Source organism: Emys orbicularis, chromosome 2 (assembly GCF_028017835.1).
Source record: "Emys orbicularis isolate rEmyOrb1 chromosome 2, rEmyOrb1.hap1, whole genome shotgun sequence".
NCBI lineage: Eukaryota > Metazoa > Chordata > Testudines > Emydidae > Emys > Emys orbicularis.
The window spans coordinates 90,717,457-90,732,115 of NC_088684.1; the positions used below are offsets into that span (position 1 = coordinate 90,717,457).

At 38.4% G+C, this 14,659-nt stretch overlaps 1 protein-coding gene across 1 annotated transcript in view; it reads right to left on the reverse strand.

Moving 5' to 3' along the window:
* PIEZO2 (piezo type mechanosensitive ion channel component 2) overlaps positions 1–14,659 on the reverse strand; it is a 364,496-nt gene that overhangs the window by 162,794 nt on the left and 187,043 nt on the right. Inside the window, 2 exon segments of the mRNA XM_065398323.1 lie at positions 2,834–3,047; positions 7,805–8,012. Of these exon segments, the coding sequence (XP_065254395.1) occupies positions 2,834–3,047; positions 7,805–8,012 (422 nt within the window).

Below are 14,659 nucleotides of genomic sequence, written 5' to 3' on the forward strand. Positions count from 1 at the left end.
TTTCCCGCCGGCGCTTTCAGGGAGGGAGGGCGGGAGTGACGGACGGATGACGACAGTTACCCAAAAGCACCTTCGACACATTTTTTTACCCAGAAGGCATTGGCGGCTCGACCCAGAATTCCAATGGCCAGCGGGGACTGCGGGAACTGTGGGATAGCTGCCCACAGTGCACCGCTTCCAATGTCGACGCTTTCCCCGTTAGTGTGGACTCACAAACTCGAATTACTGTCCTTACTGTGGACACACACGTTCGACTTTGCAATATCGATTCCACATATTCGATTTAAGTAAAATCGAACTACTCTCGTAGTGTAGACATACCCTTAGTCTCAAACTTGTGCCTCAAACTGAAAATATTGTGAATAAAAGAACAATATACCAAATTTCTTGTAGGATAGGAAATGCTAAAATATTTTTCTGTACCACCCCAAATACATCTGTATCTCATTTTCTTCTATTCCTCTATCCACTGCCTAAGCACCACCCATGCAGTTCTTTTTAATACCATATTTGTGGCTTTCTCCCACTCTCAGATTTGTACATACTTTAATAGCCAACAAATACCACTACTGCTCTTTCTTCAGCTCTCTCCTAAAATTATTACTTCCACAAAGCCCATCAATATCAATTCATCAGATCAAGATGTGTGATTACAAAAAGATACATGTACTGCTTAGAGATTAGACTATCTACTGGCTCACTTGTCTTCTGGTACATTATGCATCTGAACATTATTGTCTGTGTAATTTAGAATATAAGATCCTTAAGTCACATAACATATTTATAAGAACAGTTAAGTTTCTAAAGCTCAAGAGTCAACTTTTCTGGCAATACTGTCAAGTTACTTTGCATATTTACTAGGATGTTTTACTCATGCATATTATTTTTATTCTAAAACTTTCATTAAGAGGTGGCTAATTAAACTTGGTACTTTAAAGAGTTTAGGATAATGAGAAATGTAAATAGACAATAAACAAAACATGCCCCAAATCATGTAATATATTATATGAATTTTTCAGCTTTTTGAGGTCTTATATCTTTAGGAATCTCACTGGAGTCCTCTTTAAGTGAAATTCTATTATGAAAAAGCACAACTGCACTATTTACAAAGAAATTTAAAGCAAAAATTAAGATCTAAACTACATTAACTGCAAACTTTTAGCTGTTTTCACGTGTGGATTTGAAATAAGTGAAAAGAAGAGTAGTCTTTATAAATATTCAAATTAAAGAGAGTGCTTTAATGCTTTAAGTAAAAATACTATGCAGCACACTACAAAGCAGATTAGAGAAGCTTTTCTACCATGATAAGAATTTATTGGTGTATAATATAGGGCCATATCCTAGTACACAGGTAGTTAATGGGATGTTTGCAATTTTCTCCCAACATATTAAAAAAGAAGCAAAAGGAAGTTCTATGGCCTGTGTTATACAGAAGGTGAGACTTGATCCTAGTGGTCCCTTCTAATCTCGGAATCTATAAACCTATGAAAAAGAAGTGCTTTAGGCTGCTTAAGAATCTGCTTTAAAAATACTTTTCTTTTTTTTCTCCCTCTAGGTTATGCGAATTCATACAATTGCCTAAGCTGGCCTCTAGATGGTACAAAAGAATCTACATCTAGGAATCTCTTTTCTGATATACATGTGAAGATTTATATTCCCTGCACCATATGGCTACTTAGATCATCCTCCTAAAGTCAGCAATCCCAACATTACAAAATGTAGTTGTGGAATAAATAAAATGTCGAAAAATATAAGTGCCAGAAACTGAATGTAACGTGCCAATGTACTTAATGTACCAACAGTTGTATGAAAACAGTTACATATACAGTTGTGAGACTCTATTTTTCAATTGTTTTAATGAATTGGTTTGAGACAAAAAATGATTAATTCTGCCTCATCAAGTGTTCTTTCATTTTCAATTTAAAATAGCTGAAAGTAACATGAAACTTACTATAGACAACATGACAATTAAAGAGTTAGATTTAATTGAATTCAATTAAATATAATGGCCATAAGCATTATTTATCATAAAGGCAATCTGAGGTCACAACCCAGTGGAACACGTACTAACCAATAAAATACTTCCATGACTTCATATCCTTTTGATTTTTAAAAAAAGATTTCCTCTTGTATGTTTTACATCCAATAGCTATTTATTACAGAGGTGCTGTGTGGAAACTTCAGACACCAGCATGTTACATTTTGATCCAAGCGTCCAGGCTGCGTGTATGAGCATAGAACTGCTGTGTGGTGTATAAGTACAGGATATACCTCTATATTATTGAAGGTAAGGAAGGGTTCATGCAATTTGCCTAATATTATGCAAAATAGGCATGATCCTCAACCTCCTGGCAAGTTGTCAAAGTAGCCCTCAGTTCAAAGTAAGTGCACTGACAATGACAATAATGTATGTACACTCTCTACCAATCAAGAGGTAGTAATGTTGTATTTGATATCTTCTTGTCTCCACTGCCACAAACGTGTGTGTATGTTCCGGGTGATGTACTGCCAATTCCCTTAGTCCATGGGTCATTCTATCTTCTGGGTTTCTCTTATCTTTTTAGCCTGAGAACCCCTCTCTTTCCCACTGTGGATTACTCCTGCCTAAAAAGGCACATTGTTGTCATCTCTCACACAGAGAAGCCTCTAAGGCCAATCAAGTTTACTTCATGCTTTGACTCTCAAAGACTGAACACGGATTTTCTTGGCATTACACTATTTTCCTAAAACTATGTTAAATTATTTGTAATGTGGAAGAGCAATTGCAACAACATCTGTCATCAGAAAAGTGCAGCACTTGTCTATAATTAAATAATGTAGATAGGTCTCTTACCTTGCATAGTAGTCCTTTGGGGGAACAACTTCCTGAAAGAATTGTAACTGGTACAGATAAAGTCCGATCAAGTGCCCCGCACTGTATATAGCCATTAATACACACAGACAGCTGAATATCAGCGGATCAAATGCTAGGCAACAGGACCACCATGTACACAGCCCCAAAAATACAAAGAAATACACAGCTGACGTCAAAGATGGCAACATCATGCCTGCAAAAACAAATATTGAGGATACTTTGAGAATATTAGCGTTAAAAACATTTATTAATCCTAAAACATTATGTAGTTTATCAAAACAATTTCAAAATAACATTTCTGTTTTGATAGTTTTTACTTATTATAGGTAACATCTCAGACTGCTATTAACTGAAAAATGCCATAAAACATATATAGATATATATATTTCATTTTGCTTACTCCATGAAAAACAACACTTGGTATGTAGCTAGGTTTAGAAGGATTAGATTTAAATTAGTAAATGTTGACTTCATACCGATGAAAAAATGTTTCCATCAGTACTAACAGAAATTTACAGATAGGCAGAGAAAGAAAAATGCTGCTTGATAACTTCTTAGAGTTTGATGTATTTTGACATGTGATGTTGACAATTTGTGTTTAATGGTTATAAAGCTTTCACTTTTTGAATCTCAACATCTACTGTAATTAAAGAATTATGAAATCAAATTCTGCCATGCCTATTGTGACAAAGTTCCTCCTCTATCTTGGTGGGTCCTGCGCTTATCGGCGGATTTTCTTTCCTCAGAGATTCACCATGTGGGTTGGGGAACAGCCCAGAGACCTTCCCCTCTGGAAGAACCCACAGTCCAGCTCAATTGGGAGGTTTGGGGGGAACCCGGGTCCGCCCTCTACTCCGGGTTCCAACCCAGGGCCCTGTGGACTGCAGCTGTCTATAGTGCCTCCTGTAACAGCTGCATGACAGCTACAACTCCCTGGGCTACTTCCCCATGGCCTCCTCCAAATACCTTCCTTATTCTCACCACAGGACCTTCCTCCTGGTGTCTGATAACGCTTGTGCTCCTCAGTCCTCCAGCAGCACACCCTCACCCTCTCACTCTCAGCTGCTTGCACCTCTTGCTCCCAGCTCCTCACACTCGCACCACAAACTGAAGTGAGCTCCTTTTTAAAACCCAGGTGCCCTGATTAGCCTGCCTTAATTGATTCTAGCAGCTTCTTCTTAATTGGCTCCAGGTGTCCTAATTAGCCTGCCTGCCTTAACTGGTTCTAGCAGGTTCCTGATTACTCTAGTGCAGCCCCTGCTCTGGTCACTCAGGGAACAGAAAACTACTCATCCAGTGACCAGTATATTTGCCCTCTACCAGACTCCTGTACCCCACTGGTCTGGGTCTGTCACACTATATATAGTCAATTTCGATATTTCCTCTGAGTACTTCATGTTCCTAGTTTGTACAGCTCTTTCCCACAGTAAAAGAGGAGAGAAAAACAAGAATTTGTGTTCATAAACCCCCAAACCAGCAGGGAGACGCAGAGGTAGGTGCTGTACCTGAAAGTACTTCTAACTTTTAAAAAATATATATTAGATTTCAAGTTGATTACATTTCTGTAAAATAATCGGTAGGATAATAAAATACTATGAGTAATGAATATGGTGTGAAAGTTTCCCTTGTAATCATTGAATTTATATCACTAGAAATTTATGTCCCAGTCAGTGAGATACTGTGTACACTGGAAATAAAAGAGCATCTACAATGTATCCGGTACATGTGGTCTATGTAAGTGCCAAATATGGGATGAAAAGTAATCCAATTTATACCTCATAAATATTTGTAATACTTAGTGTATACCCAGGGCTCTCTTGTATCCCATGTAGATTTTCTTTTACACACTTAAACAACATTTCATTTGTGAAGTTGCTATTTTCACTCTCATGAAATGTCTACTGTACCCCGGAGGGGGATTTGAGGAGGTGGGGATGGGGAGATGCTCATATCTAAGACACAGGAAACTGGAGGAAACGACCCAAGGAAGGGTCATATTCATTATGTAGGTATTCATCCTACATAATGGGCCAAAGACATCGCCAAAGCAATCCACTGAAGTCAATGGAATCATACTAGGGATGAATCTGGCCCATTTTGCTTCAAAAATCTTGACAATTGCATACTTGAATGGAAGGTGGATAGATCCCAAGAGATCTGGGGCTCATTCATCTGAGTCTGGGTAGTCATCCCACAGCAAAGTGGCCTGCTGTCCCTCAGAAGGACCCATGCCTTGGTGCAGTGGGTCTCAAACTTTTGTACTGGTGACCCCTTTTACGTAGAAAGCCTCTGAGTGTGACCCCGCCTTATAAATTAAAAATACTTTTTATATATTTAACACCATTATAAAAGCTGAAGGCAAAGCGGGGTTTGGGGTGGAGGCTGACAGCTCGCGACCCCCCCATGTAAGAACCTTGTGACCCCCTGAGGGATCCCAACCAGTAGCGTAGCTGGGGGGGAGCGGGTCAGCGGCCGCTCCCGCACCGAGCACAAGTGGCGCCTTTTTAATTTTACTCACCCGGGAGCGGAAAAAAAAAAAAAAGGCGCCACCCACTGTGGCGCTTTTACTGACGGGGCGGCGCTCCGGGTGTCTTCAGTGGCACTGAAGCTTCATCTGAAGCCGAAATGCCGCCGAAGACCCGCGGAGTGAGTGAAGGTCCCGCCGCCGAAGACCCGGAGCGCTGCCCCGTCAGTAAAAGCGCCGCAGTGGGTGGCGCCTTTTTTTTTTTTTTTTTGCTCCCCCTCTTCCCTCTACCTGGCTACGCCCCTGATCCCAACCCCCAGTTTGAGAACCCCTGCCTTGGTGGATGCAGCTTTAAACTGTGTTTGGAACCCTACCATCAGACAGAAGCCACCTGATGGATGGGATGAATCAATGCATTCTCCTGTCAGCGTGCTCTCCTGGCCAGCTCCACCCACTCTTGAGTGATGATGTCTCCCTTTCAGCTCCCAAGCTGAGTCGGGTTGTGAACTCTTTACACTGATGAAAATCCCCACTTCCTGTTGTGTTTCAGCTGACAGGGGTCTTTCATCCTGGGTTATGTTAGCACAAGCTAACATAAACCTGGGGTGCCTGCAGCCCTTCACTGCTAAGGTGTAGGATACACAGTATTGTCCATACTAAAGTTAGCTTTATATACCTGTGCTAAAAGAACCTTCCACTAACAGTAAATTGGTCTGTGTTGTATTAGCATCATCACAGGCTTGTACGTGGTACTTTAGGCCAAGCTATTGTCTCTCCTCCAGTATATAATCTGCAAGTGGGTATATATCATTTTAATGATTCATATATTTAAAGGTCAGAAGGTTCCCTTATGATCATCTAGTCTGATCTCGTGCATAACACAGGCCATAGAAACTCATCCAGTAAATCTGCATCAAGCCTATAACACTGTTCTTTCTTTTAAATAGATATTTAGTCTTGATTTAAAGTCTTCAGTGATGGAGAATCTACCACATTCATAGGTAAGTTATTCCAATTGCTCATTACCCTTGCTGTTAAAAAACTGCACCTTTTTCTAGCCTGAAGTTGTCTAGTTTTAGTTTGCAACCATTGGATCTCATTATGCCTTTTTCTGCTAGATTAAAATAAATACTATCAGAAAAAAAACTTTTCCCTTGGCAGGTACTTTCAGACTGTGATCAATCACCTTTTAACCTCCCTCCCCCCAACTAAACAGATGGAGCTTCTTAAATCTCGCACTATAAGACATCTTTTCCAGACCTCAAATCATTCTTATAGCTCTTTTCTGAGTTCTCTTCAATTTTTCAACACCCTTTTTGAAGTGCAGACACCAGAACTGGACAGTGCTACACTAAAGTTCTCACTAATTCCAAACACCGAAGGAATATCACCTCTGAACGCCTCTTTTATATTCTTTGCTTATATATCCATAGAATGCATTTGCCCTCTTAGCTAAAGCATCGCATTGGAAACTCGTTCAATTGGTTATCTACCATGAACCGTAAGTCCTTTTCCGTGTCATTGCATTCCAAGATATAGTCTCACATCTTTTAGGTGTGACCTACATTCTATGCTCCTAGATTTGGCTCCATTAAAATGCATTATATCAAAATAAGCCCACTTTGCCAAGTGATCCAGATTGGTCTGCACAACTCACCTGTCCCCATCACTATTTACCACTTCACTGTTCTTTGTGAATCTTCTGCAAATTTCACCAGAAATGTTATACTTTATTCTGTTTTATTCTTTGATAAAGACATTGAATAGCATTGGGAGTACAGACTCCTGCAGCACCCCACTAGAAACATCCCCCTAGGATGATGTTTCCTTATTTACAATTACTTTTCATGATCCATCAGCTAACCAGTTTTTAATCCATTTAATATGGATTACATTAATTTTATATAGTTCTTTTTATTAATCAGAATGTCATGCAGGAGTATGTTGAATGCCTTACAGAAGTCTAAGTATATTATGTCATCACAGTTACCTTTATCAACCGATTTCGTAATTTCATAAAAAAATCAAATTTGAACAAATTTTTATTATGGAATGTATAACAAACCAGTAAATAAAGAGTAGTAATGTTTTGTTTGTTTAATATTGTGTGACATGTGTGCGTGTGTGTGTGATATGTGCGACGTGTGTGAATGTGAGTGTGAGTGAGTGTTGTTAGAAGGAGCCAGCACTGAGTCTATTAATGCACATTTCACTTCTTTCCCAGTTTGGCCATAATAATAGCTTTAAAATGAATATATACAATGAGTGGGCTACTTAGTACTAGCACCAAAATAAATAAATAAATGAAATTAAGCAACTCACTGTATTTCCATGCCTGCCAAAAAGCTAATTTAAATAAAAATCAGCAGCAATTAATTTTCCTTCCAAATTTCCATCGTTATTCCCCAGCGTACCAAAGTGCTGGAAATTCATTTGTACAATGCATAATCTTAGGGACTCTTGGCGAATTTATCAAAAGCACCAACCTGTTGAACCAAGTAAAATTGTAACAACAACTTTTCCAGCGGTGGTTATAATGTTTCCAATAAACTCTTTCAATTTGGAAGCCAGTGAGGCAATTCTGCGCAGTAGTTTTAATTTTGTGGTTTCTTCAAATTCCTCTTCGCTATTTTCTCCACCATCCAAATCTTCACACATTAATGCATCATCTGGCTCTAACTTTTCTCTTCCAGCCTTAGAAAGAGAGAGAAAACAATGTGATATGAAACGAGAGACCTGTGTCATATAGGTTATTAGTCAAGTCATTTTTATAGTGACTGACTCTATAATCACAAAATAATCCGAATAAAGAGTTGTGAAAGATATATTAGAAGTCCATTTGGATATCTAAGGCTACCATCTTAGACTTGTCTTAAGAAGAAAGAGGTGAAAAATATTTGAGAGTAAGATTTTCCCTGTCAAATGTAATCCAGCTGGTTCCTCTGGCAGGTAGAAAGTAATTCCAGTTCTACATGTTTCTATTCAAAATTATGACCACTCAACATTCTGCCAGGTTTGTTGATTAGATTTTGTTAAGTCCCTTTGAGGCACAGATCATTAGTAGTATTTCCAGGCCCTGACCAAAGGTGGCTCCCTACCAGATGATGTTCCTCAGGGTAACATCCTTCTTGGGATCATTACCATTCCCTATTGCAGGTTCTTTCCTCCCCCCTTCTTATGAACCCAGAGTTTATCCATTGGATGGAAGGGTGTGTTAGTAGCCTTTTCCTTGATCTTTCCATGCATTAGTTAGCAAGAGGCACTGACACAATGAACAGCCATGACAACTATCAGTAGCATGCCTGGACTTAGAAATCAAAAAATCTAGGCCTTCTTCCAAACTTAGATTTGCTTCATTACACTATCAAGGCTAGTTTTCATAGCAGAGAAAGATAATTCTATATATGTAATTCTAGTATGGATGTGGCTATAAATGTTACTCTCTAAAAGAGATTAATACCAGTGTGCTATTAGTATAAATGCAAAAAGAGATCACGGATAGAAACATTACAGTAAACAGGCTTTCTTGTTTCTTCAATATATCCACTGGTTGCACTATGTTACTCAAACCTGACTGAATCAAATTCACCAAAAGAGCATCCCAGTTGGTCCCCACATCCCCATTCTACTTTGTTTCTGTAATGTTATACTATCAATTTATCCAAAGAGGAGGCCCAGCATGTGGGACTGGTATTCATGTAACAGTTCCACCGACAGAAAAGAGAAAGAGATGGAGAGAATCCCAGCAACAGGGAAAGAGAGAAGAAAGCGAAGTGTGCATGTGTTTGGGACAGGGGAACAGAATGAAAGAGCTATGAGGATAGCTCAGGATGGATGGATGAAAAGACTGGGAGGAAAAGAGATGTATCGTGGAAGCTCAAAGAAAGAGAGATGGAAGCCTGGAAGGATGAGAGAGAGGAAGAGAATGTGAGAAAGAAAGAAGGTGAAGAAACAAATAATACGAGGAAGAGAAAGACAAATTTGAAAAAAGTTAAGTGGCAATTAAACAATGAAAATGGGAGGAAAAGGGGAATTAAATAATGAAAAAAGAGAAAGAAGAAGAAGAAAACCAGAAAAGACACACACAATGGGTAATTTGTTAGGATTTGGTGGTGACCCTGGTCCAGGGAAAGATATTAAACTTTCTGAAGAACAGAAAGATACGCATCATTGAGTGATGGGGTCTTAATCGCCCTAGCCTGACACAGGATGGGGGGCATCTGCATTACCAGGAGGCCCAGCATGAATACAATTGAAGGAAAATATATTAATCCAGACACAACATAAAGGACATTTAAAAAAAAAATCTAACAATAAATGGGCCAGATCTTCACCTTGTGTAACTTGGCATAGCTCCGTTTGTTTCACTGGAGTGACTCAAAATTAAATCAGCTGAGCATCTGACCCAATTAATTTCTTTTTAATAGCTAGGGGCACGTGTGAGTATTATATCTGTAATGACTTTTCAAGAGAACAACATATTTATTGCGGCCACTGGAAATGATAAATTCGAGAGCATTGATTGGGTGGCTTCCAGTGGAAATTGCAGAACTGTTATCCTTCTGAGTATTTAACTGTACAGAATACTTCATTACAATTTTGTTAGGTGGATTCCCCAAGGAAAAGAAACTCCCTCTTGTTCCATTTCACCTTTCAACTTTTTGCCAACTTTCTCTTCCCATTAATATTGTCTGTGACTGCCCAGAAAAAGCTTGTTCCATCTAGAGTTTCTATTTTGCAGACAATGAAATATGTATTAAATGCTGTAGAGCTGGTCTGGGAAATCCTCTCTCTCAGACACATCCGGCTGTTTCACTAATTACGTCCATTATAAGTGGAGTGCGCTGGCGTCACAACCACTTTGCCATCGTCACAGTTCATTTTCATGGCTTTCAACAAACAAGGTTAATAGCTCTAGAAGCAAGGCAATCATTAGGAGGTTGCAGTGTGCACACTCAGTAAGCACCTCCGGGGGGGGTTTAGCATGGAGAGGAATTACAATTGTCTGCTGCCCTTGCTGGATCTCACGTCTAGAGAGCTCTCTAGTTGATGCTACTTTACTTAAATAATTAACCACAAAACAATGCTGCAGTTCAGCTAAATGCTACATAATATTCTTTCTACCACTATCACTATATTAATGGGAAAGACACAGGAAAAAGAGTACAATGACACCTTTCTATGTACTACAATTACTAGAAGAACTCCTTATTTAGCCTGTTGGGTCCAGTCCTGTGTTTCCAAGCCAACTGTAGCTCTATGTTTCTTGTTTAACATGATCATTAAACGGCTAACTCTTATGTGCATGTAAAAAACAAATGAAATCAGTGGAACTTCTGGATGTTCAGGGATGTGGGATTGAGCTTTTAGTGTGCACGGACCTATATAAAGGAGGACATCTTCAGCTCTTCCATTTATTTATCTGTATCTATGGAGATACTGTTTACAACAAAAATAAAAATGTAATTTCAAAGTAACTGCTATTACAAACGAGACTGGCAGATGTTCGATATAAATGACAATGTGGATTAAAACAATGAGCTCAAGGGGAAACTTTTGAAAACAGATTTTGTTTGTATATATACAAATTATGCTTTCTACTAGAGATTGGCATGTCCAGTAATCGGAGCATAGACCTTTGGGCTAAGAATTCCCAATGCCTAATCCCAGCCCAGAGAGTGACTCCTTCGATGGACTTAATTTATGCTCTTAAAGAATGCTCTTAATTTATCTTTCTTAGTTACCCCATCTGTAAATGTTTGCTAGTTCTCATGCTAGATTTTCCAAGAAGTTACAAGCTGAATCATAACATCCCCTGGCCATGCTGGCAAAATCGGTATCTGAGCAGAGCAGCACTCTTCTAGGAGACCAGAATGACAGCCACTTTCTTTCGCGATGCAGAATTTGGCATAGATGGATCTGCATAGATGAATGTGCGTAAAATGCCTTGAATATAAAAATCATTATATAAATGCTATTGCTAGGAGTCTATACTGAATAGGAAGATGTTATACACAAGCCATTTTCATTGCAAGCTAAAAAGAGAGCTCTTTTAAAACAAAAATAATAATGATTTAATATCCTGAATCAGCACCTTCACATATGTGCAAGAACGGGAAATATAAAACTGAACACAGAGAAAAAACACAAAACCAACCAAACAAAAAACAAAACCCTTACCCTGAAGGGAACAGAAAAATGAATTTAAAAACTGGTCTTGGGGGAAAAAATGAGAATTTAAAAAGTATTAAACATACTGCAGAAAATACACAAGATGGAAAAAAAAAAGGGAAAAGGAAGGAAGGAAAAAAGAAATAAGAAGAAAAAACCAAGGGTGACAAGTAAGTAAAAGAAGGGAAGTTGCTTTGTTGCATAAATGGTGGAGCAGAAACCCTTTTTCTTTCTTCTCTCTTCCAACCCATCTCAGTGGCTAAACTCATCCTGTGCATATCTTCTTAACTCCTGCCAAAAATGGCTGTTTGGTTTCCCTACAACACAACAGGGATCCTGTTTTTTTCACTTCGAGAGTCTGGTCACCCTAGTTTGGCTCCCCATAGTTCTAGTCAATCTGATGCACATTCTGTCTTAATCCCCTTTAGTCTGGGTGTTGGGGTATTTGTCAGTGTGGAGGGGGAGAACCACTAGGAAGAAGAGTCTTCCTGGACTTACCAGTCCCTGCTTACTAGTCCCAATTTACATCTAACAGATTGTTTAAAATGACAACTCTGAAGCTTCTATTGTTGTTTTCTCAAATAAAAATAGAACTAATCACTGAGGTTGGGCACAACGTGAATGGACTAAGGATTTTGACTTCCACCTGGTGATAATGTGTCTGTTCTAACAGTTTTTGATGCGTATGCTGTAAGATATGGACATGCTCATCATAAAACAGCATTATTCCAGGCAGACTGTTTTGCAAAGCCTTCACCCCATATGGGTCAGCCTGAGACTACAAACTAATGCTGCATAGGACATAGTTAGAAAAATACTTTTACTTCCATAATAAATTACTTACTATGCAACTACAGAATCCCTGTGGCTGCTGATTAAATCAAATAAACCTCTCCATTCAACTAGTATATAACATTTTTGAAGTCATAAAAATGTGTTTCCATGGTCTTTTCTATGTAGAACGGGGCCCCATGACTTTTTTATAAACAGACTAAATGTAGTTTAGGTTTTTCAACTTTGTGCAAGTCCCAGGAGTGTTCAATGTACAACACTTTTTAAAACTGCCAAACAGAGATAAAGTACAGGCAGAGAAACAGTCTTGCCTCTGTGGCAGCTACTATCATGGCTAGGGCCAGAATATCCATTAGCTACTTTTGGGGACTGCTTTAATAACATCTAGCTTTTACATGTTTCATCTGGTACAGTATAAACACTAATGCACTGAGATATCCTAAGTCCCATGGATGTATTTACTAACAGGCAGCCTTCATCTCAATTTAAATTCATTCTTGCCCCAGAAAACCTTTTTGTATTGTATCTACAACTAAGGATACTACATCTGTAAATACACAGAATAGTCATTCAGTGACTTTTGGACACTAGAAAGGACAGGAATCTAACCCTTTAAAAATCTCATGGTTGTCATCATTGCAATTTTTACTAACCAGAGATGTTATAGCTAGATAGAGGTGGATCTCAAAAGGTTCTGTGGCTCAGAATGGAAAGAAAACCCTTCAAAGTTTGCCAATGTATTACACTATTTGACCTTTTGAATCTGTGTAATGGCACTGGAAAGCTCACAAGAATAGTCTCTCATGAGAGTTCAGGTGCTTCCTCCTTCAAGTTAGATCATAAAGACGGCACAAATACCCTCTTCTGCAGTATTTTGACGTTTCCTCCCAGGAACCAGGAAACACAGAGGAGTGAGAAAATGAGAAATCAGTTTGAAAAAAAAAAAAAAAAGTTATCTGAACTTATCCAAACCTCAAAGTTTGTTTTGAGCTTTGAGCAACTATGTCAGAATCAATTTTTATTCTAAATGCAATGGTAAAAGACTATACATCAATTTATGTGTATCAAGCTTTATATGAGGTTTATAGACATAAACAGGAATGTAAAGGCAGGACAAACTATTATAAACTTGATGTTTGGATGAATGTATTCATGTTTCAGAATGTTTGGATTATAGGCAGTAAAGAAGTGCAAAACATAATGAGAGATACAGTGTGTACTAAGATGACAGGAATTTCTGAGTTCTAATTCTGGCCCTGACGCTGTCTTGATGAGTGACCTAAGGCAAGTTGCATGAAGTGCAATTATACTCTGAAAAATTACTATGTAAAAATGGTTCCTTCTTATTCAACAGATCCCTGTGAGTCAGAGAGTTTACTGGCTGAAATAAATTCTTACAACTTTGAAGTCCTGTCAGCTTTCCAGAGCCTGCTCAGCTAAGAGAGAGCAAACTGGATTCTATTCCTTTTTGTTCATCATCAACAGAATTCTTAACTAAATTCCAATCAGTTACACCTGTGCAAAATCATACAAGATAATGGGTTTCCCCAGGTGTCTGAGAGAGCGTAACACAGAGACAGTGGGAGTTGCATAAATGTGGTGGAGGGCACAATTTGACCTGTAGAACCTTTAGGATGATTCCTGACAAGTTTTTTTTTTTTTTAAAACCAACTTAACTCTGAGATCTCTGGTTCCATTTGCAGAAAAGGTATATGCACATATTTTATCTGGAAATAAAAGAGCAACACATGGAGGGCCCCACAATGCCATTTTGATAGTGACATTTTTCAGACTACAACTGCACTGTCACCTCTTGTGTCTGTTTCTCTACCTGTAAAATAGGGAAAATATTTATCTTCCGTACTTACCTCACAGGGGTGTTGTGAGGATTACTTAATCAAAGTATAGCCCTATACAATTGTTAGATATAATTTATATAGATCATTGTGGATATTGTAACTACTAACCGAATTACTTCAAAAAGTTTCTGTTTGAATAATGTTTATATCTGAACTGTTTGGTCTGGAAATCTTACTACACCAGGTTTGCATGCAAGATCTCTGCTTCCAATACCTTGGTTTCAGCTAGACTATGAGAATAGCTTATGGTATCTCAGTATTTTGATTCGATTTTTTCTTTTTTACCCAAACCTCTTTGTTTAATTTTCAATGTAACTTGTGATAACATTTTGCAGGTCATATTTTTAAGCTCATTTGTAATAAGTCTAAAGGTCCACAATGCGCAAAACAAAACAAAAATTTTAAGAAGCTACCTACCATTTACTTTAAAAAATGGGAGAACTGGAAGGAAGAGGGATTTCAATGTATGTGCAGAATTTTTCAAATGAGGATATGACCCAAAAATGTCCAAAGAAAAAA